This window comes from Hyperoodon ampullatus, assembly GCF_949752795.1.
Source record: "Hyperoodon ampullatus genome assembly, chromosome: 19".
Classification (NCBI taxonomy): domain Eukaryota; kingdom Metazoa; phylum Chordata; class Mammalia; order Artiodactyla; family Ziphiidae; genus Hyperoodon; species Hyperoodon ampullatus.
Genome location: NC_136932.1, coordinates 1,533,139 through 1,560,794, shown reverse-complemented (window position 1 = coordinate 1,560,794; position 27,656 = coordinate 1,533,139). Strand labels below are relative to the sequence as shown.

General features: G+C 37.5%; 1 protein-coding gene across 8 annotated transcripts in view; it reads right to left on the bottom strand.

Moving 5' to 3' along the window:
- SPAG9 (sperm associated antigen 9) overlaps window positions 1-27,656 on the bottom strand; it is a gene marked incomplete at both ends in the record, with an annotated part of 135,406 nt that overhangs the window by 8,702 nt on the left and 99,048 nt on the right. For 5 of the 8 annotated variants that reach the window (XM_079725956.1, XM_079725958.1, XM_079725957.1 and 2 more), the window contains 17 exons: window positions 1,848-2,019; window positions 3,019-3,167; window positions 5,098-5,165; window positions 5,868-5,948; window positions 7,161-7,286; window positions 8,718-8,913; window positions 9,196-9,414; window positions 11,357-11,528; window positions 11,989-12,156; window positions 12,407-12,496; window positions 13,193-13,322; window positions 13,868-14,041; window positions 15,055-15,111; window positions 17,722-17,852; window positions 21,502-21,553; window positions 22,022-22,174; window positions 23,887-23,944. In XM_079725956.1, coding sequence (XP_079582082.1) covers window positions 1,848-2,019; window positions 3,019-3,167; window positions 5,098-5,165; window positions 5,868-5,948; window positions 7,161-7,286; window positions 8,718-8,913; window positions 9,196-9,414; window positions 11,357-11,528; window positions 11,989-12,156; window positions 12,407-12,496; window positions 13,193-13,322; window positions 13,868-14,041; window positions 15,055-15,111; window positions 17,722-17,852; window positions 21,502-21,553; window positions 22,022-22,174; window positions 23,887-23,944 — 2,196 coding nt within the window. Of the gene's footprint in view, window positions 1-1,847; window positions 2,020-3,018; window positions 3,168-5,097; window positions 5,166-5,867; window positions 5,949-7,160; window positions 7,287-8,717; window positions 8,914-9,195; window positions 9,415-11,356; window positions 11,529-11,988; window positions 12,157-12,406; window positions 12,497-13,192; window positions 13,323-13,867; window positions 14,042-15,054; window positions 15,112-17,721; window positions 17,853-21,501; window positions 21,554-22,021; window positions 22,175-23,886; window positions 23,945-24,380; window positions 24,396-25,584; window positions 25,597-27,656 lie in introns of all 8 variants that reach the window. The other 3 variants (XM_079725959.1, XM_079725963.1, XM_079725962.1) reach the window with 2 other exon arrangements.

Genomic DNA, 27,656 nt, shown 5'->3' with positions numbered 1-27,656 from the left:
CTAAGAGTAGCTGGACTAATATAGCAGAGAGGAAATGTGACCAGAGCTAGTTGGATGTTTCCTGAAGAAGGTGCACATCAATCAAGGCGAACTCTCACTTGGCTTTATCATCTATCTGACAATTCATGGTTAATGGAAAAAGAAAACTCTAGAAGTGGCTGGCATTACATTATCATTCAGAAGGAAGATGCTGTGCATCAGGAAATATGATACAGGATTTACTTAAGGAGCTGCAAAACCAAACCAAACCAAACCAAACAAAACAAAAAAACCTCAACAAAAACAATTTACTAGATTGGGGAAATTTAAATGTCCTTCCATTTTATAAACTGAGAGAGTTCTTGCTTGCCTTAATTTTCTTTGCACAGGTAAGAAACAATCTTTGCTAACAAAACCTATACTCTTTCCTTATTTATATATTTGAGTCTAAAGCAGTTTAGAAATTTTAGGATACCATATGCACGTAATTTAGGGAGAATAAACGCACTTTTTTATTTCAAGGGAATTTTTAAACTGATCTTATTTTCAGGGATTTGAGAGGCAAAATTATTAAACAGATAATACATTTAAGACAAACAGCATCTAGTTACTCTTAAGTTCTACTTACCAGACATGGGAGTGTGATCATAGAATCACAGTGTTAGAAGGAACCTTAACTAGTCCTAGCTAGAGACCTTTAACTTAGGGGCAAAGTATATTCCTGAAATCAGTTTATGTCTATGTGTATATATGGCTGATCCAAGGGAGAGGGCACATCAGGTTTCCTGAGGGCGATGACTCTAAAAAAGTTAAAAACCACTGATGCAGTTCAACCTCTCTTCATAAAGAAACCATCTGTGACATCCCTAACAGTCATACAGCACTGGACTGGGATGCTAAGGACACTGCAAGGAACAAGGCAAAGGTAGTCCCCGCCCTTCATGAAGATTAAGTTCTGTGGGGGAGAGAGACAGTATGTATGATACTGGTACAACCACAGTAATGACAAGCCCATGAAGAAAAAGTATAAGAGGTCCTAAATAAAACTGGGAGATCAGGAAAGGTCTCTTCTGGACGTGACACATAAGCTATGCCCTGAAAGCCAAGTAAAAAGGACTAAGAAAAACTTCTCAGACAGAGGATACAGCACATGTGAGGGCCTTGAAATGGGAAAGAACCTGTTGAGTTTAGCTCCGTGTGGGCAGAACAGAGTGAGCAAGGAGCGCGGCCCAGACCATGTAAGTTCTTCTGATAATGTCACAAAATGTCATCTCACCTAAAGACAAGAATATTCTGAAAGTGGCTGGCATTACATAAGTGGAGGTATGTCACGGTGATATCTGCACACTGGTTACTATGCAGAAAACTGACTGGAGTGGAGATAGGAAGACCAGTTAAGAGGCTCACAGTCATCTGGGGAGGAAAGAATGGTGACCTGGCCTGTGGGAATAGTGGTGGATACAAAGGTGTAACTAATTTAAGGGAATTCCCTGGCGGCCCAGTGGTTAGGACTCGGCAGTTTCATTGCCAGGGCCTGGGTTCAATATCTGGTTGGGGAACAAAGATCCCGAAAGCTGCATGGGGTGGTCAAAACAAAACAAAAGACGTAACTGATTTAAGATATTCTGGGGGAAGACCTGACAGTTCCTGCTGATGGGTTAGATGTGGGGAACAAGAGAGGAGTCAAAAATGATCCCAAGTTTCTGTCAAGAACCACAGGGTAGATGGAGCATTCGCCTGACACTTTCAGTGATAAGAGCTCACCATTCCTGAGGCAACTTACTCATTGGTTCAACCCAGCATTTGAGACCATTTAAAAATAAACCATTTTCTTTGACTGACAAAGATAAAATGCTTTACAAGCTTACCTAGCATTTTGCTTACATAAGGCTCAATGTCCACATCCTGCAGATGTTGATAAGTGTGTGCATGATAGAGACGGAGTGTGGAATCCAAACGAATGGAGACCCACACACCATCACCCACCCAGGCAAGCTGCCGCACTTGGCTCTCCTTCCTGGGGTGTGCATCAAATGATTTCTAGAAAAGATTGTTCAATCACAATGTTACTTTTATTATGCAGGAGTTCGTGTTTAAAAACTGTGCAAATTTGCACAATCATTTGGCAGACTATATATTAAAAGAGGAGCCTAAATATGTTTACTCTTATATACACAATTGCTATCATCCTAGACTGCAAAACAAAATGAAGAACTAAAGGATGTTGGATTTCAGCACTGTGTAGGACATCAACTTATGAAAGCAATGCTGACACATCCATTCTATGTAACAGCATTCAACAAGAAGATTGAATTTAACCTCAGGATTTTGTATTGTTACCGAGCAATACACAAAATAAGATCCTGTTTATAATTAAACAAAAAGGAACCTACAGTGCTGTATGTGTGTGTATAGATATCCGCATGTAAGGAATACATCTAAAAAATAAACGCCAATGGAACTTCTAGGGTTGGGAACAGGATTTGGGACAGAACTGGGAGAGAACTTTCATCTTAAAAATTTCCTACTGTTTTTCTTTTCTTAAACAATTAGAATAAATTTATGTATTGTGGCAAAACTTTAAGAAAACAATGCTAATGCTAAGAGGTTTTTGTTTTCACAACCAATTCCCATCGCAATATTATTCCTCAGTCTGTGACACATACACGGATTTGCCTGTATACACACTGAGTAGTGGGGGAGGCTTGAGAGTACTGCTCTCAGACCACCTCTACATACCTAAACGTTTCAAGAACCATGTATTCAAATAATACATGTATGCGTCTACGGATACTCAGACACACATTTAGTCATTCATGTGTGAATCCTCCTTCCTTTTTAAAAAACCACTTCCCCTGCTCATAGTCAAAAGCAGAAGGAGAAGTAAAGTAACACAGAAAGCTGAGAATTCATCCAAAATATCACTGGAGTACAAAACACGCAGATTCAGATAACAATTTCTAAAGAAGAAAATAATTAAGTCTTAGGGTCTTCAGGTAATACAAATTCAGTAAGTACAGAAAACATGGGTTAACTTGCCTCTATTTTCATGGCCTTTGGCTGAACCACATAAATTTTGTTCCTATAGCCACACCAAACTTTGTCATGTACCACAGTCATGCATCGGATGGAATGGTGAGGTCGTCCAAGATCTAACAAGTGATAGTTTGACAAATCCCACTGCCCGTCTTTAAAATAAGAAACAGATGATTAGTTTATGCACACTACCTTTTACTCAATTTTAATTCAAGAAACATTCTATTTGGGTGTGTAATTAAATTTATTGATGAAGCATCCCCTGGATACCATGGATTCAGTGTATATTTACAGAGATTGAATTCTTTTGTTCTATAAGCTGCAAAGTTGGAAGAGACCTCAAAGGTCATATGGTTCAACCTGTCACCCAGTACCTGGACCCCCATGCTCTCAACAGCAGTGATGTGATAAATCAGTTATAAGTTACCTGTTTATAATAATATTTTAAGAATTAGAATGGATTTAAGGTTATTTTGGGGATAATACTGCTCTCGCTCACTTGCATTTTGATATATCTTCTTGGGTAGAAGTCAAGGGCAATGCACTGCTAACACTTTAGGAATTATGCATACTCTAATTTTAGTGATGACAGAAATACATACAAATGAGAACCAACCACTGTAAGCTTGCTCTGCTTGAACAATTTCAGTGAAAGAAAACATACTACCTCACAAAGCAGCTGTTCCATTGTAAGAAAGCTGTAATTGTCTTAAAAATATTCCCCATACCTAGCTAAAGTCTGCCTGCCTTCTTGTATGTAACCACTCATTAATCTATAGCTTTGCCTAATGGAAACACAGAATAAATCCAGTCCCACTTCATTGCTACTGCCCTGTCTTCTCCTTTCAAAACCAAGCACACCACAGTTTATGGAACCTTCATCCTAACTCCGCTTTGTCCAGATCCATTTAATGTTGATCTACTAGAGTGGAGCAGGATTATCACCAGCCCTGCTCTGGACTCTAATTTCTATGAGGCTTAGGATGTTAACTCGTATTGAGTTTGATATCACTCTTCAGACATACCTCCTCCATCTACTCTTCTGAACCCAAATGTAGGACTTTACAGGTATCCTTAGTAAATGTATTTTGTTTATCTTGTTCAATATAATTTTGGATTCAGTTTACCAAAATATTTATTATTCCATTTTTTCTAGGTTCTTCTACTCACTAGTTGAGTGACCATGAACAAGTGACTAAAATACTCTGTGCCTCAGTTTCCTCATCTATAAAGTGAGGATGACAATAGAATTTTCTTCTTAAGTTGTTGTGAGGATTAAACTCAGATAGTCTATAAAAGGGCCTGAACAAGGTAAAACGGAGGCCTCTCTTTTTGTTATGGAGTCATTAACCAGCAGTCTCTATCTAGCACCTGCGTATCATCTACCTCACATTTCTTGAGGCCCCAAAGGACATGAGACTTTGGGAAAAGCCTTGTGAAAATCTGAATTTAGTGGATCTACGTTTTTATAATATTTCCCTGATCTACCATTCTAGTAGGTAGGAAATGAAATATCACTTTTGTTTGATACATGTACCAAGGAGTTACATGCTCAATTCCCTTAATTTAATTCACTCAAGGCAGTTTTCTGACACCGCCACCCTTCTGTGTGCAGATGGTAGAAACACTGGTTTAAAGGGGAAGAATATGAAGAACGTGAACATGAAAATGATGAAACCTTAGCAAATTAAAAATTCTTTTTAAAAACATTCCAAATGTAAGTGGTTGCAAATTATTTTTAAAATACTGGGCAAAAGAAAACATATCCTCTCACTAAATTTCTCCTAGCTGAATAAGTATATGAGTGAAAAACAAATACCTCCATTGCACATTATATAAGAGGACCATGAGGACTATCTGCTCATTACGGTAAACAGGTTTTCACTGAGGTATACTATTAATGTCTGTCTGCAGGCAAGAACTCACATATTCACTGATGTCACACACAGTTAGTATTCAGTTTAAACCTTTATTCTTTCTCCTATTAAGTATCATTTCTTTAAAACATAAGAAGCCAATCTGCTTGAAAATGCTCTTGCAAAGCAACAAATTAGCACACGTTATATATTCATAACAACTCACCAACTCCTCTGTGAAAGATTGCAAGGGTACCATCAGCCAGGGCCACTAACACAATTCCTTTCACATGTCTGCAAACAGGAATGGGGATTTTAGAACTCTCCACTTGGGAATACGGAAGGCACTGCCTGCTACTGAGCTAGTTCAGAGTTTCTCAGAAGGCCAATCTGTGATGTATTAGGAACTTACACGAGAACCTAAATGAACATCATTCTTTTCTTCACTAAGAAAGTCTTGCTATGAAAATGTCTGCTCAACTAAATAAAAAGCATGTGTGGTGACTCAGTTGTTTCACTTTCTAGCCCCAGTTCCTCCTCTCATCACAGACTACCGACAAAAGGTCCACAGACCAGAGACACACACCCTAAGTAGAACTAACAGAGTCAGCTCTGTGGACCTAACAGACAAACTGACTTTTGATAGTCAACATACAGAAAAGGACTAGTAAATCAATGCCCCAATCAACATATTCACAAAGTATAAAGAATACTCTAAAACAAATATAAATTAATGGGGTTTAACTGGTTTTCTCCCCCAAAGTACTAAAGAACTCTCAGTATGGTGAGGAATCAACCTGGCAAGTTTTCTCTTATACTTAAAGTTCTCCGGTTTACTTCCTAGTTAAGAGTTTCAATCTCACTCATAAAGAGGGTTACAAAAAAATATGGATACTGACTTAGTCATGAGGCACATGTTAACTTTAATAGTCTTAGAATCTAGTTTACACCAAAATACATATTTTTGAATGGAAGAATTTCTAAAATAAAACTTACACAATACTGAGAATCGAATCTTTAAGTTTAATAGAATGGAGACATTTCCTCCACTGGGCTACAGATGAATGGACATACAAACTGCAAGAACAAAATCAAGACTGGTAAGGCATAGGGAACATCAAGTAGTTGTTTATATCTAATAATGAACACAAAGTTCTTTCAGAAGGAAAGAAGAGTAACATAAAAATTTTAGGAAAAAACAATAATGAGAGTAAGGGTAGGCCTAAAGCAGAGAAATAAGCTGCTTAAGCAAACAGAAACATACAAAGAATGAAAAGCCAGAACTAACGCATAGTTAGTTAGTTTCAGGTTACCCCATACTTCAGAATCCTTGGCTATAAACCTTTTTAAAAAAATAATCTTACTTTTCTACTATACTGAGCTGATGACAGAGTGATTTATATCAGGGAGCGGCAAACTAAGGCCCATAGGCCAAATCTAGCCATCTACCTGTCTTAGTACAGTATGCAAACTAAAAATGGTCTTTACATTTTTAAATGGTTGGAAAAAAATCAAAAGGAGAGTATTTCATGACATATGAGACATACGAAATTCAGTGTTCATAAGTTTTATTATTATTGGAACATAGCCACACCAGTTCACTTCAATGCAGTGGCTGCTTTTGCACCACAACAGCATAGTTGAGAAGTTGCTACAAAGATCATATGGCCACGAAACCTAACATATTTCTTATGTGACCCTTCATAGAAAAAGTGTGCCAAACCTTCATTTTGTAGTATGAGACCTTTATGGAAAAGATGTGCTAGTGATCCTGTTTAACCTTAGGAAAAGCACAAGTTCGTAAGACTCCCCACACTACTACAAAGTCCTATAATGTTTGTTATCACCTCCTAAGCTTTCAGACTCTGATTTGTCCTGGTTTTCCTAGAAGTTATGTTTACAACTGGGCCCTCCTGAAGCCAAAGAGATTGTTTAATCCTTGATATTCCCAGAACACACTCTAGCTTATATAAACCTTTTGTTGTTCAGGATCTCCTATTTCTAGATCACCCAGATTTTAAAGTTTTATTTACCTCTTTCTCCAAGAATATTATATAAAAGGAATATCTTGTGACAAACATATGGTTTACCATTCAGAACCAATGCAAGTCAAAGTCCAGTTTATGAGGTAGTTGCAACATAACCTCAAAATTGTATGTATATAAAATTCTTTGCTTTAATAAGCACTTTTTGTTTGTATTTGTATGTACCACATTTTAGTTATCTTCTGATTTCAAAAGCAAAAATGAAAGACTAAAGATTTCTAATATTAAAAGAGTTGGTACCTACCAGCCATTCTGAGCTCCAAGCCACATAGTTGGTAAAAGGCTACTCATTTTCTGGGCTTCCTCTCTCATCAGGTCTTGTTCATTTTGTAATACTGATGTTTGATCTTTGTATGCATCTGAGTCATTACTGGAAAAGGTGAGACAAAGGAAAAAAATCTGAATATGTTTAGCTACAGTTTTCAGGGATTGATCATTTCTATATTTTAGTTTACAGTTAAAAAAAAATTTAAAAATCGAACACTAAATTCCAGTAAAGCCAAAGTTAAATGCTTATATTAAACATTTCAAAGAGAGAGAGAGAGAGAGAGAGAGAGAGAGAGAGAGAGAGAGAGAAAGAAAGAAAAGAACAGAAAGGGAAGAAGAGAGAGAGAGAGAGGGAGGGAGGGAGGGAGGGAGGGAGGGAGAAAGTGGGGAAGGAAGGAAGGAAGACAGGCAAGGCAATGGGGTGCAGGGGGGAGGGAGAGATAAGAAGGAAATGAAAGAAATATAAATACATATATTTCAGCAATTGTACCAGAAGTAACATTAAGATACTAGGAAGCTCAAGGTACAGAGAATGGAGTTAAGACACAGTGATGAAAAATAGCAGCGAATATCCAGACTATAGTTAAGGTTCTCCCTTATAGTTATTTTGAATTTTATGAGTTTCTTCTGTGGGGAGAGAAAGAGGAGAGATAGTTTGTTTAAAAACTATACACACACACACACACACACACACACACACGAGGGTGAATTATAAAGAATTTGCTAAAATAAATTAGTAAGCTGAAACATGCTTGTATTCTACCCCAAAGCCTTCATTCTTTGGACTGTCAGAGGACATTTAGTAAAAAAAAAAAAAAAGCATAACTGGGATATCAAATTCAAAACAAACAAATCAGTAAGTCCAAAAAGATGACTTTATTCTTAAATTAACTATTAAAGGTTAAGAGACACTTGGTTGCTCTATTCACTAAGAGGAAGAACATTAAATCATAAAAAGACTCCAGTTTTGACACACTCCCATCAGCTTTCTATACAGCCTAGAGAAGGCAAGAAAGAAAATTAAAGAATTTGCTAAATGGGCCTTCTTTTCAAAGGAAGAGTCTAAAACAAATTGTTTTCTAATAAAATGTTTGACAGAAATCTAAATTAAAAGGTCATTAAAACCCACATGGGAAATTTAAATTTAAATGGCCAATTTCACTGATAGAGTGGGTGTGAGAGTAGGAGAAGGGATTAAAATCGCAGAGAGTTATTAACAGAATAGAAGACAGTGCGTACAACAATTAACAAAAAATCATACCAAAAGAGAAAATGACTGGGAAGATTTTGACTAACATACTTTAGAAGCAAGATTTTTTTAAGTTGGAAGGAATAGAGAACAAATGGGGGAAAAATATGTCTAGAGAGAATGCAATGGAAGGAAAAGATGAAGACATAGTTGGAATAAGTAATAACATCTAAATCTGCCACAACAATGTCAAATAGTAGGAATATTTTGACTGCTTGAGGTCATTTTGGTTCCTTTTATGTGTGCACTTATCTGGTTTCCTCAATTGTTAACCCATTTGTGTACCTTGACTGATATACTGGTGAGAGGTCTTCTGGGATTTGAACTCCCAAAGGATCTGTAAAAACATGCTCTGTGTACACGCCAGCTTGGGAGATGTCCACGGTATCTTCCGCTGACCCTGCATTGCCTTCTGTAGCTTCAGTTGCTTCTTCTGCTGTTGGAACATTTTCATCAACCTCACTATCTTCTGTTTCCTTTTCTACAAAATAAATACAACATGCTAACTACCCTAAGTTTGAGCTTTTCTTCCAATCCTTTTCCCCCACACAGACCCCCTCTACAGAATCCCACTCTACTACTCTCTGTTCCTCCACACTACATGATAAAACTGAGGATCCTTGATTTCATGTAACAGTCACCACTGGATCCTCTTTCAAGCTCTTTCATCCTTGTTACTTGAAGGTCTAAGTTAAGTCCATAATGAGGCATCTGGGACAGGCTCAGACTCTATACAGATGGTATCTGAGGAGGACAGACATACCTGGTGGTTTTTCTGTCACTGGAGACGTTCCGTTGGTACCAGGGGAAGTGGCAGCTGCTGTCACGCCTTCTGTAGAACAACCAACCACCGTGATGCCTCCCAACAGGCTGTCTGTCTCTGCTGAGCTATTGCTTGTCATGCTTCCACATAAAGATGCTTTGTCTACTTGTCCGGATTCTGAAAGTTCTTCTCCTGCGGGGTAGTCTGTTTCTCGTGCTCCTGAAAAACAAGATAAACCTTCGTTTAATAGCTCAGTAAACTCCTATAAATACCATTTTCTCCATTAAGGCAACAATAGGTTTGAAATGAGAGTGCAGGTGAGACAAAGAGCTATTCAAATACACTGCCAAGATGGTAACTAAATTTTACTTCAACTAATTTAAACTCAATTCACAATTTGAGAAAGTAGCTTAAAAAAATTAAGATAATACTTCTATTAACGCAAGCACAAGTAAACCTGAAAATGTCGGAAATGACATTTCTGTTCTTAATATGAGCTCTTAAGCAGCCACCTAATGAAATTGAAAACAATGAAATCTAATTACATCTGACAAGGTAGCAAAAAAAATTTTTTTAATTATCTCTATTACTATTTGAAATATGAACTTCCACCACTATTAAAAATTAATACAGGGCTTCCCTGGTGGCGCAGTGGTTGGGGGTCCGCCTGCTGATGCAGGGGACGCAGGTTCGTGCCCCGGTCCGGGAGGGTCCCGCGTGCTGCGGAGCGGCTGGGCCCTTGGGCCGTGGCCGCTGGGCCTGCGCGTCCGGAGCCTGTGCTCCGCGGCGGGGTAGGCCACAGCAGTGAGAGGCCTGCGTACCACACACACACACACACACACACACAAATTAATACAGGACTTCCCTGGTGGCACAGTGGCTAAGAATCCGCCTGCCAATGCAGGGGACACGGGTTCGATCCCTGGTCTGGGAAGATCCCATATGCCATGGAGCAGCTAAGTCCGTGCGCCACAACTACTGAGCCTGTGCTCTAGAGCCCGTGAGCCACAACTACTGAGCCCGAGTGCCACAACTACTGAAGCCCGGGTGCCTAGAGTCTGTGCTCCGCAACAAGAGAAGCCCGCGCACCACAACGAAGAGTAGCCCCTGCTCGCTGCCAACTAGAGAAAGCCCACATGCAGCAACGAAGACCCAACGCAGCCATAAATAAACAAACAAACAAACAAATAAATAAAATTAATACAGCCTAGGTGTATACAGTGCCTTAAGATATTAGTAACGCATTTAAAAACTAAGCATTTACCATAAAAAAATAAATCTCTTCAGTTCTCTTTATTTAGAAAGCTGTTTTTATTCCTATCACATTAAAAAAAACTTTTTGTAGTAAAATATACATATATACTACACAAAATTTGCCATTTTAACCATTTTAAGTGTACAATTCAGTGGCATTAATTACATTCGCAATGTTGTACAGCCATCACAGCTATGTCCAAAACCTTTCTGTCACCCCACATAGAAAATCTGTTCCGATTAAACAATAACTCTCTGCTCCCTGAGCCCCTACCACTGGTAATCTCTAATTTAATTGTCTTTATGAATTTGCCTAGTCTAGATAGCTCATGGAAGTGGAATCATACAATATTTGTGTCTGAGTTGTTTCCAAGGTTAATCTATGTTTTGGCATGTATCAGTATCTCATTCCTTTATATGGCTGAATAATATTCCACTGTGTAGATATAACATCAACCTCTTTAATTTTTCTTTTTTTTTTGGGGCTGCACCGCGTGGCATGCGGGATCTTAGTTCCCCGACCAGGGATGGAACCCGTGCCCCCTGCAGTGGAAGCACAGAGTCCTAACCACTGGATCGCCAGGGAATTCCCTTTAATTATTAAACCAATGTTTTAACATCACATAATATTTAATATAGAACTTCAGAAGGCCTTCCCTTACTATTCAATCTAAATAGCCCCTTGCCCTCTGCCACCCACTCATCTTCTCAAATTTCCATTGTTTTATTTTCTTCACAGTATCTGAAAATATCTTTGTTAGTCATTTGTTTCCAGTTTATTTTTGGTCTTCACCAACTAGAAAATAAACTCCACGAGAGAGTGGTACATAACTAGCTCCAGTAACCAGTCGGTTCCTGCCAGTAAGGAGCTGTGGACGGTGGGAAGAGAGGAGCATGGTACTCTTACCTGGTACACTTGCTATACACAGAACATGAGAGTTGCAAACAGTGAAACTATCTAGGATGTTGCCTGGTTGGACAGCATCAATAATGATAACTTTTGTAGCTGCATGAGTGCTGGTACAGATCCAGACTAGACTGGATAATTCTTCTTGATTTTTTAACTCCTTCTGCTGCTCCTGCATAGGCAAAGTAAGGAAAACGAATGTTTAAAATGAGACGTATGTGTAAATATCCATATGGCTGTGCTACTACAGTAAAGGACAATACTATTTCAAGTTTATTTCCAGATTATTTGGAAGGCTGAAAGTATAACCACCTTTCAACAATAATTAGTAGACTAAGAACTAGCAGTTAAAGCAGATCAGTGTTAAAACTGTTCTATATCTTGACTGTGATGATTGTTACATAGGTGCATACCTTTGTCAAAACTCTTTGAACTGTACCCATTTAGAGCGTACATTTTATTGTATGTAAAATATATGCCAGTAAAACTGATTTAAAAGAGAGAGAGGGGGATGAGGAGTAAGCAAGGGTGTAGTAACCCCAATTAGAAGTTGGACCCAGAAGTAAGTTTGAGACCAAAGAGCTAAGCGATTCGTCTCAGAAACTGGGTCAAATGTTAGTGCAAGCACTTACCTTAAGTTCCTGATCTAACTTGTCTAAACTGCTCTGAGACGCACTTCGCTGTTCACTGCCCTCTGCATCCAAACCAGCAACATCCTTATAAAAGACACTCGCTCCAACCACAGAGCCACCGTCTCTGGTCTTCCCACCTGACAAACTGACTCCAACAGCACACCACAGCTTTTTTGGGTTAAAAAAAGATCGTATTAAGTCACTTTCTCTCTAAAAATGTTTACAACTTTTCACATTTCTTTAAAAGATCTAATGATTACAAACAGAGGGCTCTAAAAGTATTCAAAGTATTCCAGTCTAAAACTACAAAATGAACAATAACCTTGCCCACAAAAGTAGAATTTAAACATTTTTGGTTTTAGGAAAAAATCCACCAAGATTTTAAGTAATATTACCATTAACTTCAAAATTAATTTACCTTCATTGATGTATCTTTTTCATCTAGAGGTCTGAGATAGACAGGTACAGGTAAATTTTTCATCTTATTTTCCCCTTGTCCATTGGTTACCTAATAATTGGGGAGGGGAGAGAAAGACACACTGGGTAAGCCTCATCAGAAGTGAACTTACAGAACCACTTACAGCACTGCTGTAACATATTTACTCTATGAAGTCAAGTTCAAGTTAACTTTGTCATTCTTATTTGAAAAATAAGCAGAAAATCAAGTGGCAATTAGAGAAAATAAGATGCTGCTTTGGGAGCTCAGAAAAGATACACTAATTCACAGACCTGTTAGTGCACACATGTGGTGTGACTGTGACTGTGTGTGTGTGTGTGTGTGTGTGTGTGTGTGTGTGTTAGGGGTAGGGAATATGGTAAAGTTCCTGAAGACCTGAATTGAGTTTTAAGTTAACAGTTTGAAAGCTCCATGACAAAGGTTTCTTAAAACTTTTAAACAACAGATAGTTTTTTTTTAAAAATCTTCAAATATTAAAACAGAATAGGATACCCAAGTCACATGTACTCAGCCACCTCCTATTGACCCCTCTCCTTCCTCACAGAACTCAGAGACATTTCTCTTGAGCTGAAGGGCTCTAGAAAACCACCTAAAAACCACTACCCTCAATACTTCTCTAAACGTGTGCCAAATCCATGCCACTTGAAACTGAGCAGGCTTGAGATGTGTAGTTCGAGTCTTCATGCCCAGGCCTACTCCTCCCCCCTGCATTTCCCATTAGATACTCTTACCATGTTCAGACGTTACCTGTTTGTACTTTTGAGGCAGACTCCAGCCAAAGGCCTGCACTCTACCATCTTCCTTCTGAACATGTGCCTTTACCTGACGATACTGTTCTCTCTTCTGTTCTCTGCGTGAGGCTAAACTAGCTTCAGTTCTAAAAGGAAAAGAAATTTCCTTTTTAAATTAAGTGAATATAACAACAGCTTATCTCCCCTCCCCTGCTAAAACAGCATAAATAACAAGAAAAAATTACCTTGTGTCAGGCAGTTTAGAGACACTTTATAATTTAATCCTAACACCTCTAAGGTAGGTTATCATACTCATTTTATAGGTAGAGACACTGGGGCTCTGAGAGATTAACTTTCCCAAGTTCATCTACCTAGTGAGGAGCAGGGTCAGGATGGAAAGCCAGTTCCTTCTGACAACAAAGGAAATGATCAAACAACGAGGACAAGGGCTTATACAGGTCTTCAACATTTCTATTAATATTTATCAATGTTGTCAAACTAGCAAAAAGGAGATTTTAAAAAATTTCTCCTCTTTGTGAAAACTAGGAGCAACGTACTTAAAGGCAGCAAGTTATACGAATAGTTTCTTTATAGATTTATCCAAACACTTATAGCTGATCTGATAAGGGGCAAGAATATTCTGAACTGTTAAGTTATTTAGGGTATAACCGCTAGTCTGAAAAACACTTACTCTTCGCTAAGGAAATCAAAGGCTTTGGACTTATCCCCAGGGAGTTGAGATAAGGTGCTGCTTCTTTTCTTGACGGAAGGAGTAACATGAGAGGTGGGTGCATTGTACTTCAGATTAACCGGTGGTTCAGGCTTCTTAGTAGTGTTACTGGAGGAGCTGAAAAGTCTGCTGAAACTTAAAGGACAATAAGAGAGGATGTGTGTGTGCAGTGTGTGAATGTATTACGTGCATGGTTAAGAACAATCCATAATTTTCCACAATTCCAGAGACCTTTTACAAGGAAATGAGTTAGAAACCAGCAAAAAGATTTTTTTGTAGTTACACACTGCAACCTCAGCAATAACTCACAGCCAAACTCAGACATTCAGGAAAGAGAAACTATTGCCTAGAATGGCGGATCCCTGTTCTTTAATTAGCAACCCTCAAAATGAAAGGAAGGAGCTCTTGAGTACAGGGAACTTCTCGTAATGAAGAAATAAAATAAGACGGTTCCTTTAGCCAGCCAGTGGTTGTTAAACAGCAAGGTTATGGCTGCACGGTTTGAACAGAAGCTTAGTAAGCCACTTCTAAAAATAGTCATAATAAAGTACTAGAACACAGACTACCATTTTAACACGTACCTTATACCTTTTCTTAGTAACTTCAATTTAAATAACTATTTTCACATCCACTCAAAAAAGAGAAAAAAACCTATGTCTATTAAATAGAGGAAAAAATTCATCAAAAAAGGGCAAGCTTTAAGCACAGTAAATGCACAGTACTTCCAGCACAAACACAGTTCAAGTCCAAAACGCACACAAACACACACAACTCAAACCCCACAAACACTAAAAAATTTCTAATCTTCACTTTGTAAAGTTCCTTACAATCACACAACCAGTGAATCAGTAACTTTAATGGGGATCCAGAAAATTATCAACTCTAAAAATAATTCCCCATTATTGTATTTAATTTAGTAGAGGATTCCACCAAATGCATAACCAACATGATGCATCTTACGATAGTCCTCAAGAACAGCCTTACCGAGCTGGCATACTACATACCAAAAAGAAAAAGTTCAGTTTAGCTATATACCCTAAATTTAAGAAAGAAAGCAAAAAGAAGGAAATCATTTGTGAAAATAAATTTTGATTCTAATCTCGTCTCAAAGTGCTATCTAATGTCTTTGTGTGTTTTTAGATACTTACAACTGCCAAATGCTTGACCTTTTTTTTTCCTGCATGGCTGGATTTTCTCTTGATGCACTACAGGGAAAGGGAAAGAGAAGGGGGGGGCGGGGGAGAGAGAGATGATCAGTGAGGTAGTCTAGCTTTCTATCTGAAGAACAAGGGACCCAAGAAGTTCATGAAATACATGGAGAAGAGTCAACAATTTCAGCAAACAGTTACTCTCACCTATTGTGTCAGTCAGTCTGTTAAGGCCAATACAACTTATATAAATAAAATTCCATTCCTCCCTCAAAGAGCTCAGACTACCGATAAGAGACAAAATTATTATCTGGGCTGGACAGATAGCCAACAAGTCTGAATGTTAATATTTCAATTTTTTATTGAAGAGATATCCTCCAACTTTCCTTTTTATTAAAATATTGCATTGTGGGCTTCCCTAGTGGCGCAGTGGTTGAGAGTCCGCCTGCCGATGCAGGGGACATGGGTTCGTGCCCCGGTCCGGGAAGATCCCACATGCCGCGGAGCAGCTGGGCCCGTGAGTCATGGCCGCTGAGCCTGTGCTCCACAACGGGAGAGGCCACAACAGTGAGAGGCCCTCGTACCGCAAAAAAAAAAAAAAAAAAAAAAAAAAAATTGCATTGTAATTCCCTGTCTCTACATAAAGGTACCATTTGTTTTATACTTCCAGCTCTCAAATATTAGCTTGTAACTTTATTGTTCTGATGGGTCATTTTTCACAGGACTAAAACTTTTCCATTACTGAAAAGCTTACCTGCCACCAGGACTTCCCTGGTGGTCCAGTGGTTAAGAATCCGCCTTCCAATGCAAGGGACGAGGATTCAATCCCTGGTCCGGGAACTAAGATCTCACATGCCATGGGGCAACTAAGCCCACACACCACAACTACTGAGCCCGTGCGCTCTGGAGCCCACACGCCACAACTAGAGAGAAGCCTGGGCACGGCAACTAAAGATCCCGACACAGCCAAATAAATAAATAAATATTTTTGAAAAAAGAAAGAAAAGAAAAGAAACTGCATTGATTCGATAATTCGACAAAATTTCAAAAAGAAAGAAAAGGCACTGCAAATTGATTTAGTAAGGTTGTAAGGATTCTGCTATCAGAGTCCCCTTTTCATTTCTTTTTTTAAGGACTGAATTTAAAACATCTTTTAATTCAATGAAGAAAGTTAAGTTACCATTTTTATTCACTTGTTGACTACCATTTCACTGCTAGAATTAAAAACAGTAATGAAAAGTGGAACCTGACAATATGCCTCAGTTTTTTAACTATTCACTCATTATTTATTCCATATCCCTTAAAAGCTGGAGTTAAGAACATATTTGTTAGTATATTAGTTTCTTTGTCCAATAAATAAAGATTAAGATGGTAATCTTCTTCCTTCTTAGCAGCTACAAGGAATTACAACTTTTGCAAACTGTAAATGTGCTATACAAAATGTTTTTACTACTATTAAGTAAAGGACATAATCATAAGGAAGTAAAAGTTGCTGGTTAGAAAATATTTTCATAAACTTTAAAACAAGGTGTCAAGTGTGTACTGTTATTGGTAAATCTGATGTGACAATCCAAACTGAAAAATATGGGCAAATTAGGGGACAACTAGTTTACAAACTTTTCATGAGCTCTTTCTAAAATTAAAATAAGGAATGCTGTTACTGAAGATATGACCATTAGATGGCAGCATTAGGTGAGATTTAAGACCCAACCGACAAAGATGTCAATTGAAGGTTGTTTTTTGCATGACTACTCAGAAAGCAGGGGGCAAAAATCAGGAATATTTTACAGGAAGTCACTGAGTAAGACTGATTTCATTTCCTATGTGGCAAATGAAAACTTTATCTCTTCCTGACATCACTGCAAAAGTAGTGTCAATTTCTACATTCTTTCAAAAAATGACTAAAGAAATTTTCACATATTGAAGTGTGGGGAAGTATTCTGGCTTACACATGATTTAACTCAAATGTTATGAGAACTAAAACAGCCTATTTGTGGCCTATCAAACATATACTGTACATATGCTTTCATTATTAAAGAAAAGGGTGCACTGACCAGAAGTAAAGAATGTCCGTGTTAAAGATAAAGATGAAATGCCTCCCTTCCTGGGACACCAATGCTGGTACTCACTCTTTTGAAGATAAGACTCCCTTCCCAGGTGTCAAGGCCATACTGACTCACTGTGTACATGCTGATCTGGTTTTTTGGAAACCTTGAAGGAATGTATCTGTGACTTGTTTGATGTTATTTGTTCTGACAAGGTATAAAACTGTGCTGAAAACCATGCCTCTCCAGAGCAGCTCCTCAGAGATATCCAACAGGCTGTCTCCCAGGCTATAGTCCTCCACTTGGCTCAAATAAAATTCTTTTCTATTCCAATTATAGATTGTTTATTGATTATTTTCACTGACAGACCATCATTTAATTGCCTTTTAGAGGTTGTGGGAATATTCTCCAAGAGGCCTCACTGGCCTAAAAGGGACCCTCTTTGATCACATTCTGTTACTAATTGCCAGTGTTTCTTTAGACCTCTCTTAGTAAACAGAAAAAGGGGCTTGGATCACCAAGGCAGGACTCTAGTTCTGAATAAAGAAATGAATATTAGTAAACAATTAGTAACCTAGTAAACAATGAGGAGAAAGACACCAGAGGTACTTCTCATACAAACCGAATCATCTCTGTCCATCGAACAGCTTCCTGAAGCTCCATCAATCTCTCTTTATATTGGTTTCTCTCCATTAGAACTCGGGCCATTTCTACTCTAGTAAACCGCTTCCTTTGGGCTGTGGGAATATCACTCTGTAATGAAAAGAAGACTACAGATCACTCTGGGAGCCTGTATCTGTTTTAGTGTTATTGCAGGCTTAAGTAAAATTTTTAAGCTTTTAACATTCCTTAATTTCTAATCTAATGGATAACAAAGAAAAATGGCCTAATAAAAATAAAATCAATAAAGAGATATACTTAATTATTTATGACTGAAAAAAGTAGACAACTTAATTCCTCAATATAAATACAAATATTTGAATATATTATAAAGGAAATACAAAGAATAGTGCAGATTTTGAAGAAAAACAAAAAAGCTGTTATCCCTATAGATTCAATACACTCACCTGGAAATGTTGTTCTCACAACAGTATTTTAAATTCATGTTCTATAACAAATGCTAGTTATTCAGAAAATAGTTACAAGTAAGTTCCTAAAGGGGTTCATTTATCTCAAACTACCAATCTACATACACACTCCAAGCCAGCGAAAAGCATAAAAACTTGTTGGCTAGCTACCAAGGTACCCAATGCTAGGAGTCACTAAAACACCAAAAGAAATATAACGAGATGGAGACAACTGTATTAACCAGAATTATTATTGGGGAGAATAAGGAATGTGAGCATGGTAAGACCCCAAAGGGGCATGCTCAAGTCAACTTCCTTCTACTGCTGATTTCTAAAGGCTCTTCTGGAGAGGAAGGCTGGGTTAACTGTAGGGCTTTTGTTTTGCTGAGTGCAGTATGCACATTTTGAATCAAAGCTGAAAGGCACGGGACAGTAAGAAAGAGGCTGAGCTTAGCTTATCCCTCAGCAGTCTCCTTCTTTGTCCTCCTGCTGCAGAACTTAACCTCTCCTTTAAAAAAAAGTCCAGGGCTTCCCTGGTGGCGCAGTGGTTGGGAGTCCGCCTGCCGATGCAGGGGACGCGGGTTCGTGCCCCGGTCTGGGAGGATCCCACGTGCCGCGGAGCGGCTGGGCCCGTGAGCCATGGCCGCTGAGCCTGTGCTCCGGAGCCTGTGCTCCGCAGGGGGAGAGGCCACAGCAGTGAGAGGCCCGCCTACCGCAAAAAAAAAAAAAAAAAAAAAAAAAAAAAAGTCCAACAACAAATGATCAAAGGATTTTGAGTTTGCAACACAGCAATCCCACTACTAGGTATATACCCTGAAAAACCAGAAGACTCTCACTGTAATGTTCATAATAGCATTGTTGGTGGTAGTAAAAAGCTGAAAATAACCTAAATATTCATTTACAGGAAAACAGATACAGAAATTGTAGTATATTCATAATGGGATATTATAAATCAGTGAACATGAATGAACTATACCACTATACTACAACTAGGGTAAATATAAAAAACATAATACTGAGAAAAAGAAGCAAGTTTCCAAGGCTAAACACATATAAAACACAAAAACAGTGAAAATTAACCATACCTTGTAAGGATACATGTGTGGTATGATAAAATTATTTTTTTTTCAAGTTAAGAAAATGATAAATACAGCATAGTAGTTTCCTCTAGAGGGAAGTGGTGTTGGGAAAACTGGACAGGGACATGTAAAAGTATGAGATTCGATCACTCCCTAACACCATACACAAAAATAAGCTCAAAATGGATTAAAGACCTAAATGTAAGGCCAGACACTATCAAACTCTTAGAGGAAAACATAGGCAGAACACTCTATGACATAAATCACAGCAAGATCCTTTTTGACCCACCTCCTAGAGAAATGGAAATAAAGACAAAAATAAACACATGGGACCTAATGAAACTTAAAAGCTTTTGCACAGCAAAGGAAACCATAAACAAGACTAAAAGACAACCCTCAGAATGGGAGAAAATATTTGCAAATGAAGCAACTGACAAAGGATTAATCTCCAAAATTTATAAGCAGCTCATGCAGCTCAATAACAAAAAAATAAACAACCCAATCCAAAAATGGGCAGAAGACCTAAATAGACATTTCTCCACAGAAGATATACAGACTGCCAACAAACACATGAAAGGATGCTCAACATCTTTACTCATTAGAGAAATGCAAATCAAAACTACAATGAGATATCATCTCACACCAGTCAGAATGGCCATCATCAAAAAATCTAGAAACAATAAATGCTGGAGAGGGTGTGGAAAAAAGGGAACACTCTTGCACTGCTGGTGGGAATGTGAACTGGTACAGCCACTATGGAGAACAGTATGGAGGTTCCTTAAAAAACTACAAATAGAACTACCATATGACCCAGCAATCCCACTACTGGGCATATACCCTGAGAAAACCATAATTCAAAAAGAGACATGTACCAAAATGTTTATAGCAGCCCTATTTACAATAGCCTGGAGATGGAAACAACCTAAGTGTCCATCATCGGATGAATGGGTAAAGAAGATGTGGCACATATATACAATGGAATATTACTCAGCCATAAAAAGAAATGAAATTGAACTATTTGTAATGAGGTGGATGGACCTAGAGTCTGTCATACAGAGTGAAGTAAGTCAGAAAGAGAAACACAAATACCGTATGCTGACACATATATATGGAATTTAAGAAAAAAAAAATATCATGAAGAACATAGGGGTAAGACAGGAATAAAGACACAGACCTACTAGAGAATGGACTTGAGGATATGGGGAGGGGGAAGGGTAAGCTGTGACAAAGTGAAAGAGCGGCATGGACATATATACACTACCAAACATAAGGTAGATAGCTAGTGGGAAGCAGCCGCATAGCACAGGGAGATCAGCTCGGTGCTTTGTGACCGCCTGGAGGGGTGTGAGGGAGACGCAAAAGGGAGGGGATATGGGAACATATGTATATGTATAACTGATTAAATTTGTTATAAAGCAAAAAATAAAAAATGAAAAAAAAAAATGAAAAAAAAAAAAAAAAAAAGAAAATGATAAATACAGCATAGTAGTTTCCTCTAGAGGGAAGAGCATAGGGTATCTTCAATGTTTGATAATGTTCTAGTTCTTAGGTTAAATGGTAGGTTCATAATGTTAATTTATTATAATGTTAATGATAAGTTATTATTCATAACTTACATGTCACATAGATTTTTAAATGTATCAAATATTATATAAAAACACAAATAAGAGATTGAAGGGGCACAAACTAATCATTCTGATCAGGACATCCATATATCTCAAGTTTGATATGTGACCGGCAAACACCTGTGATAGGAATGATAACCTAGCTACTGACAGAATAACTAGCATGCTAGTAACATTGGCAAGAAGTTCATATTTATTCTTTTGTATTTATATGTTGACAACAATATGGGCTAACTGCCTAGTATGAAAGTTTCTAGACTTCAGCTTTTTATGTTTAATACCATTAAACTGTTTTTATTCTTAAAGTTTTCATATATTTCTAAGTTAAAATTTGAAACAAAACAAAAACAAAAAACTCCAAAATATCCCACCTGGTCCTTGAGCTTGAATATGCAAACACAAGTCAGAGCACAAAGCCACGGAGGAAAAATGAGCACACTGTGTGTAGCTAGAAAGCTTAGCATCTGGATACTATGTGGGAGCATGATCTATCCTATTCATGATCATAAACACGATTTTAACTTTTTCTTTTCATCTTTATAATGCTATACCCAAAGCTTAATTAACAAGATTTCCCCAAAATACCAAAATATGGTAAGTTAAGAAAACAAGTCCAAAATTATAAACCTACATCATCATCATCTTTTGCTTTTTGCCTTGCATCTTCAGCTTCTGCACGCGCTCTAGTGGGGGGTAAAAAACAAAACATGTTATTTGAGTTGACTTCACCTTTTTAAAGAATAAAGAACAGGTCAAAAATTTTAACTACCACTAAATGATTATTTTTCTTTTTCCAAACAGGGTATTTAGCTGCTTTCATTTAGGGGAACATTATCATAGCACTGTTCTCAGAAAACCAGGCATTAAAGAAAAGGAAAATAATGAATGTTTACAGTTTCCTGATTAGCAATATTTGAACAGTTCTTCTAACTTCTTTCACATCATGACTTGCACAAAAAATTATAATATTCAATAAATGGAAGGGTCTGTTCAGAGCAGAGGCGATCAGCCAAGCACTTAACCCTATCCCAGACAGCTCTGGGGCCTTCGTGATGAGCACGCTAAAGGTAGCAGTCTCGGAGTTACACCTATAACCTTGGTGGCACACTGGCAAAGCTTGTTTGGTTTAGAACAACATAGCGAAAACTTACTTCCTAAGCTCTTCCTCCAATTCTTTGTTCTTCTCCTCTAGCTTCAGCTTGGCTTGTTTCACAGCCTCCAACTCCCCTTGCAGCACGTCTTTCTCACAGGTAAGTTCATCCACTTTTGCTATCAAATCATTCTTCACTACATTCAACGCATTTCTAAGAAACACAATTTCAAGAGCACCATTACAAGTAAATATTCTATCTCACAGCTTATTTCTCTTGTAGACTAAAGTAACTACAATCATAAAGCTAAATAATGACTGAAACCTTCAAAGGTATTCTACCTGATGCTGTCTGTAGATAAAGGTTTAAAAAAAAAACCCACAAAGCAATGGTCTGTTTTCTTATTAAACAAAGAATAAACGGAGGAACTTCCCTGGTGGTCCAGTGGCTAAGACTCCATGCTCCCAATGCAGGGGGCCCGGGTTAGGTCCCTGGTCAGAGAACTAGATCCCACATGCTGCAGCTAAGAGTTCACATGCTGCAACTAAAGATCCTGCATGCTGCAATGAAGATCACGCGTGCCGCAACTAAGACCCAGCGCAGCCAAATAAATAAATAAATAAATAAATAAATAAATAAATATTTTTTTTAAAAAAGAAGAATAAATGGATAAGGCAAGGCAGACCACTAAATTATTAAAAAGTCAGAATTAAATAAAATTAAACTTTTAACAAATAGCATCCAGGACTTCCCTGGTGGTGCAGTGGTTAAGAATCCACCTACCAATGCAGGGGACGTGGGTTCGATCCCTAGTCTGGGAAGATCCCACATGCCGCGGAGCAACTAAGCCCGTGCGCCACAACTACTGAAGTCTGTGTGCCCCAGAGCCTGCATGCCGCAACTTCTGAGCCCATGCGCTGCAACTACTGAAGCTGGCACGCTCTAGGGCCCACGTGCTGCAACTACTGAAGCCTGTGCACCTAGAGCCCATGCTCTGCAACAAGAGAAGCCACCCCAGTGAGAAGCCTGCGCACCACAATGAAGAGCAGCCCCCGCTCGCTGCAACTAGAGAAAACCCGCACACGGCAACAAAGACCCAACGCAGCCGAAAATGAATAAAATAAAGTGGTTAATTAAACAAACAAACAAAAACAAACAAAAAAACAAATAGCATCCATAAGGGTACCGTCCTTAATAAGTTCTGAAAAGATATTATCTAATCAACAAAGTAAAATTAATCCTTGAATTTACCTTTAATAATTAATAAGAAAGTCTAACCTTGAAAAAAATGGAAAAAAATCTAAGATCTAGCTCCTTTTGGGTATCATGGACATAGGACCTCATTAGAGCTACATTCTGTTTTTGGATATACACAGATGTTCCAAAGTTACTCTGACACAGCAAATTAACAAAGGGGCCTGATCTGCTTTTCCATGTAACTCAGGACCCACTGCACTAAACAAAACTCCAATGTGTTTGAGGGCCTAAGTAAGACTCCACAAATTGCTACTATGGAGGAGAGTTCTGAAGAGGTGGGCCGCATATAGATAAAAACATTTATGCAGAAATAAAAGAAGCCCCAAGAGGAGAGAGAAGAAAATAGATATCCCAGGGGAGGGAGCAAAAACCACATAGGACACATCCAGAAGATTAAGAGAAAGGCATGGATACTTGCAGGGTAGAAAGGAGATCAAAATCTGTTTCTGAAAAGAACAGAGTAATGAAACATACCATCAGTGAAATTAGGTCCCATTAACTATTTGCTTGTGTACGTGTGTATTCATAAGCCCACACACAGAGAAGGGGAAGGACATGGGGTAGTGAGACTGCATTTGTGCTATGTTAAATTAAAGATGTGCCATTGAATTGGATGAGAAGAAAATTCAGTATCTTTTGTTCCCTATTAAAATTTTGCATATACTTACTTGGTTTCCAACAGTTGTGTATTTTCCAATATAAGATTCTCAACTTCACGACCCATTCCTATCAAAGAAAAAAGACAAAAACTTTGAAAATAAATTTATTAAAATTATATAAACTTATAATAAGCTATAGTCACAAATTTTATTTTATAAATTTTATCTGTCCTTTAGTAATCTCATTTTGTCTATAATTTCATTTTATGTATCTACTTGTATAGATTATAAAATTATAAATAATTATCTACCACAAAACAAAGCTAAAGATTTTCTTAGTCTGTATTTTGCTTCTCATAGATAATATTTCAAAAGAATGAAGACTTTTCTGCCAAATATTCTAAAAAGTAGCAGTATTTAGGGGGAAAAAAGAGTAGCATTAATATGGATCAGAAATCATTTCTAAATCACACCTGTTATTGCAGGCTTTTGCCTAAAAATTAGGTCTTATTAATAGAGAACAGGAAGAAACAAGAAAGACCCCAATGCAGATGAAACCTTACCAAAGAAATTATGGTCTTAAAGCCCATGCATTCCATGTAAAGCAAAAACAAAGAACAAGAAATGTTTTATGTAAGAAACAGAATGAAAACAGATAATTAATCTGTAGTTTTAGACATGATATGAAAAACATCTGAAATCACAATGTCATGATTTAATGCATAATGATGTGCAAAAGACATAAATCAAGGTGATTTCCTTCATTCATAAGGATGTTCTGATATGTTACCAATTATTTTGCAAAATAAAATTGAATATAATTAGAGTGAAAATCCCAGATCAATAATATAAAGATTTCTTCAAAGTGCCACCTCTGAAATGATAATGCTTAGTGGTCAATTTATACAATCATGCTTAATAATTTAATGAGTATTGTAAGGTAGGCGGTAGAGCATTCAAGCAAGATCCAATGTAGTGATCTTTAGGGAGAAGAAAGCTATTTAGTTTGCTGCTCACAAGAAACTGAAGAAATCAAACAACTAGGGAATATACCTCAGAAAGTTACAACAGAGCAAAGCAAGCACCACAAAAAACCCATCACCCCACTAATATTGGTAAATCACATACAGTGGAAGTAATATTCATAACCCACCTAAAAAAGGAAGTAAATATCTCTAATGAAAACAATGTAAGTTAAAAGAGTTAACATGTCCCTTTATATTAAAAAAGAGGTAATATTTCAAATAACTTAAAGATAATTTAAAACGCAACTAATCTAGGAATGCTAAAAGTTCAATGCTCACATATGGACTCATATTTTGTCTGTATTATAATTACCTCAAATATTCTTAAAGAAGAAGGTACTTCTGCCACGAAGAATAAATATCAGAAACAGTAGCTTATTTAATCATCTACATATTTCCAAAAGCTGAAAATAAAGACAAACTAAAAGTTTCCAAATTCCAATTTAAAAATGAATTTTGACAAGATATGTTGAAATATTTGCTTTAAACACTAATGTTAACTTTTCAATAAAGCTATAGAGTCAAAAGAAATATGGTTAAGGTTGGGTGAAAAAAGTTTATATAATGACTATGTTTGCTAAACTCTCAAGCACATAGGGAGATAAGCATAAAAGCTGAAAATATATGCAGGGGGAAAAATAGTTGAGCAGAAAAAAAAAAGAGAAAGCATTAAATGAGAACAGCAGCCAAGACCACCTAGCTTAAAAAGCAGTAATATTAAAGTATTTAAAAGCATACACACCAGAATATTCCCCTGGGTAAGCAGCCCAAGAGAAAAAACGAATGAGAATCTCAATTAGATTGTTTTCAGAAAGCAAGATCTACACTCACTTATTTCAAAATGAGAGAGAGGAGCCAATAAAATTGAAAAGATGTAGAGAAACCAAACCCAATAAAGTATAAATATTATAAATAGGAAAAATTTTTGAAATATGTACTCTATGGAAATCATATCCTATAATGTAGTTTCTAGAGTTTACATCTTCCCAATGAGGAGTTCTCCTAAAATCTAGTGTATAAATTTAATATATAACCAATAGGATCGTCCAAAATTTTCATTTTGAAACGTATCAATAAAAACTAATAACTATAAGAAAAACATAACTTGAAGTGGCCCCATTTCTATTCATGACTTCAACTAAGCATAAACTTAGGTCTGACATATTTGGAAACCTTACCTATTAAAACAAGCAAAAAAAGTGCCTGACGGTTTTAAAAACAGACATCTCATTTGGATTTTAGCACTGATTCTCAAGCTCGGTCCATACATGGGCTCTGGATTATCTGTCACTTCCTTGAGAAAGTATGCACAATTTAATCTATTTCTGTATGTGCATTTTTCCAGAAGTACACTACTCTCTTACAAATTCTCCTGTAAAGGAGTTTTAATTCCAAAAGGTAAAGAAGCATAGGTTTAGAGGTGAAACAAAACTGTTAAAACTATTTAACAATCCATTCACTTAGCTGCTGTGCTATGTGCCAAAGACTCAACAGTGAGCAAAAGATACAGTTGTCTTTGCCACATTGAGCTTATCGTCTAGCCAGGGAGACAGGCACACTAAAAAACTACAATAAAGTATTATGAAGAGTTGCATAATAAACTGCAGTGCTATGGGAATATGTTTCCAGACAACGGAGCTTTAACTAGGGGATCAAGGCAGAACTCCTTGAGGAGGATATTCCATTTAATCAGAGGCAAGAAGGAGATATACAGACAGATACATAGATTTTCTTTTTTAAGAAAGGAAGCAAACAATCCTTCATGACTGGTTTTGAGGGAAGTGTGAGAGATTTAGGATGGAGAACTGAGTTGATGGTGAGGTTATTCACTGAGTTAGTATATGCTGGTATAAGAACAGCCTTTGGGGACAGGACAATAAAGAAAGATGTTGATGAACTGAGCTTTAGGCATATCAACTATAAAGTTCTACAAATCATCTTAAGGCATATCAACTATAAAGTTCTACAAATCATCTTAAAGATGTCTAATGGGCTGTTTGGAAGTAATAGTCTGGGGCTGTAGAAAAAAATCTTGGATGGAGAGAAAGACTTGGGAGCAATTAGCCATGAAAGCCAAGAAACAAGAGCAAATAAGACCTCCCAAACATGGAAGCAAGACTGGGCTAGGAACATCGGAAAAATGGGCGGAGAAAGAGGAACCTGCAAAGAAGACTGAAAAGAAATAGTCAGAGGCAGGAAAGAATGCAGGGAAGTCTGATACCACAGAAACCCAGCAAAGACCGTTTTAAAGACAAATGCTATTTGAGAAGTCATGTGAAATAACTTAGAAGGAACAGCTGGATACAGCAAACAAGAAGTTGTTTCAGGGAAGGTTATTGTGGGGCAGAATGCCAGATTGTAGTCAGATGAGGTGCAAGTGGAACTGGGGAAATCCTCCCAGTTAAAGGTAGCCACCCTTTCAAGAAGTCTGTTTTGTTCACTGGTGTATCACAAGCATCTAGAATAGTGCCAGGCACATAACAGATGCCTACCTCACCGATATTTCTGCAAAAAAGCACGCCTGGAAATGGGAGAAGAGTAAGTGATAGGGTGGAAAGGTACTAAAGATAGGGAGTCAAAGGAGGGCAGTAGCTTTATTTTAAAATGGAAAAGACGTGAACATGTTTAAATGATAACAGGAAGAAGTTAGTAAAAATAGTGAAGTTGAAAAAATAAAATTTAATCAAGAGAAAGAAAATCTCAAGAGTAGGATGTATGAATGTATGATTTCCAAGTTCTAGAACGTGGCCATGGAGGGTAAGTGACTAAAGTGAATAGAGAAAAGGATCATTGGAAATAAAGTCAAGAGATGAG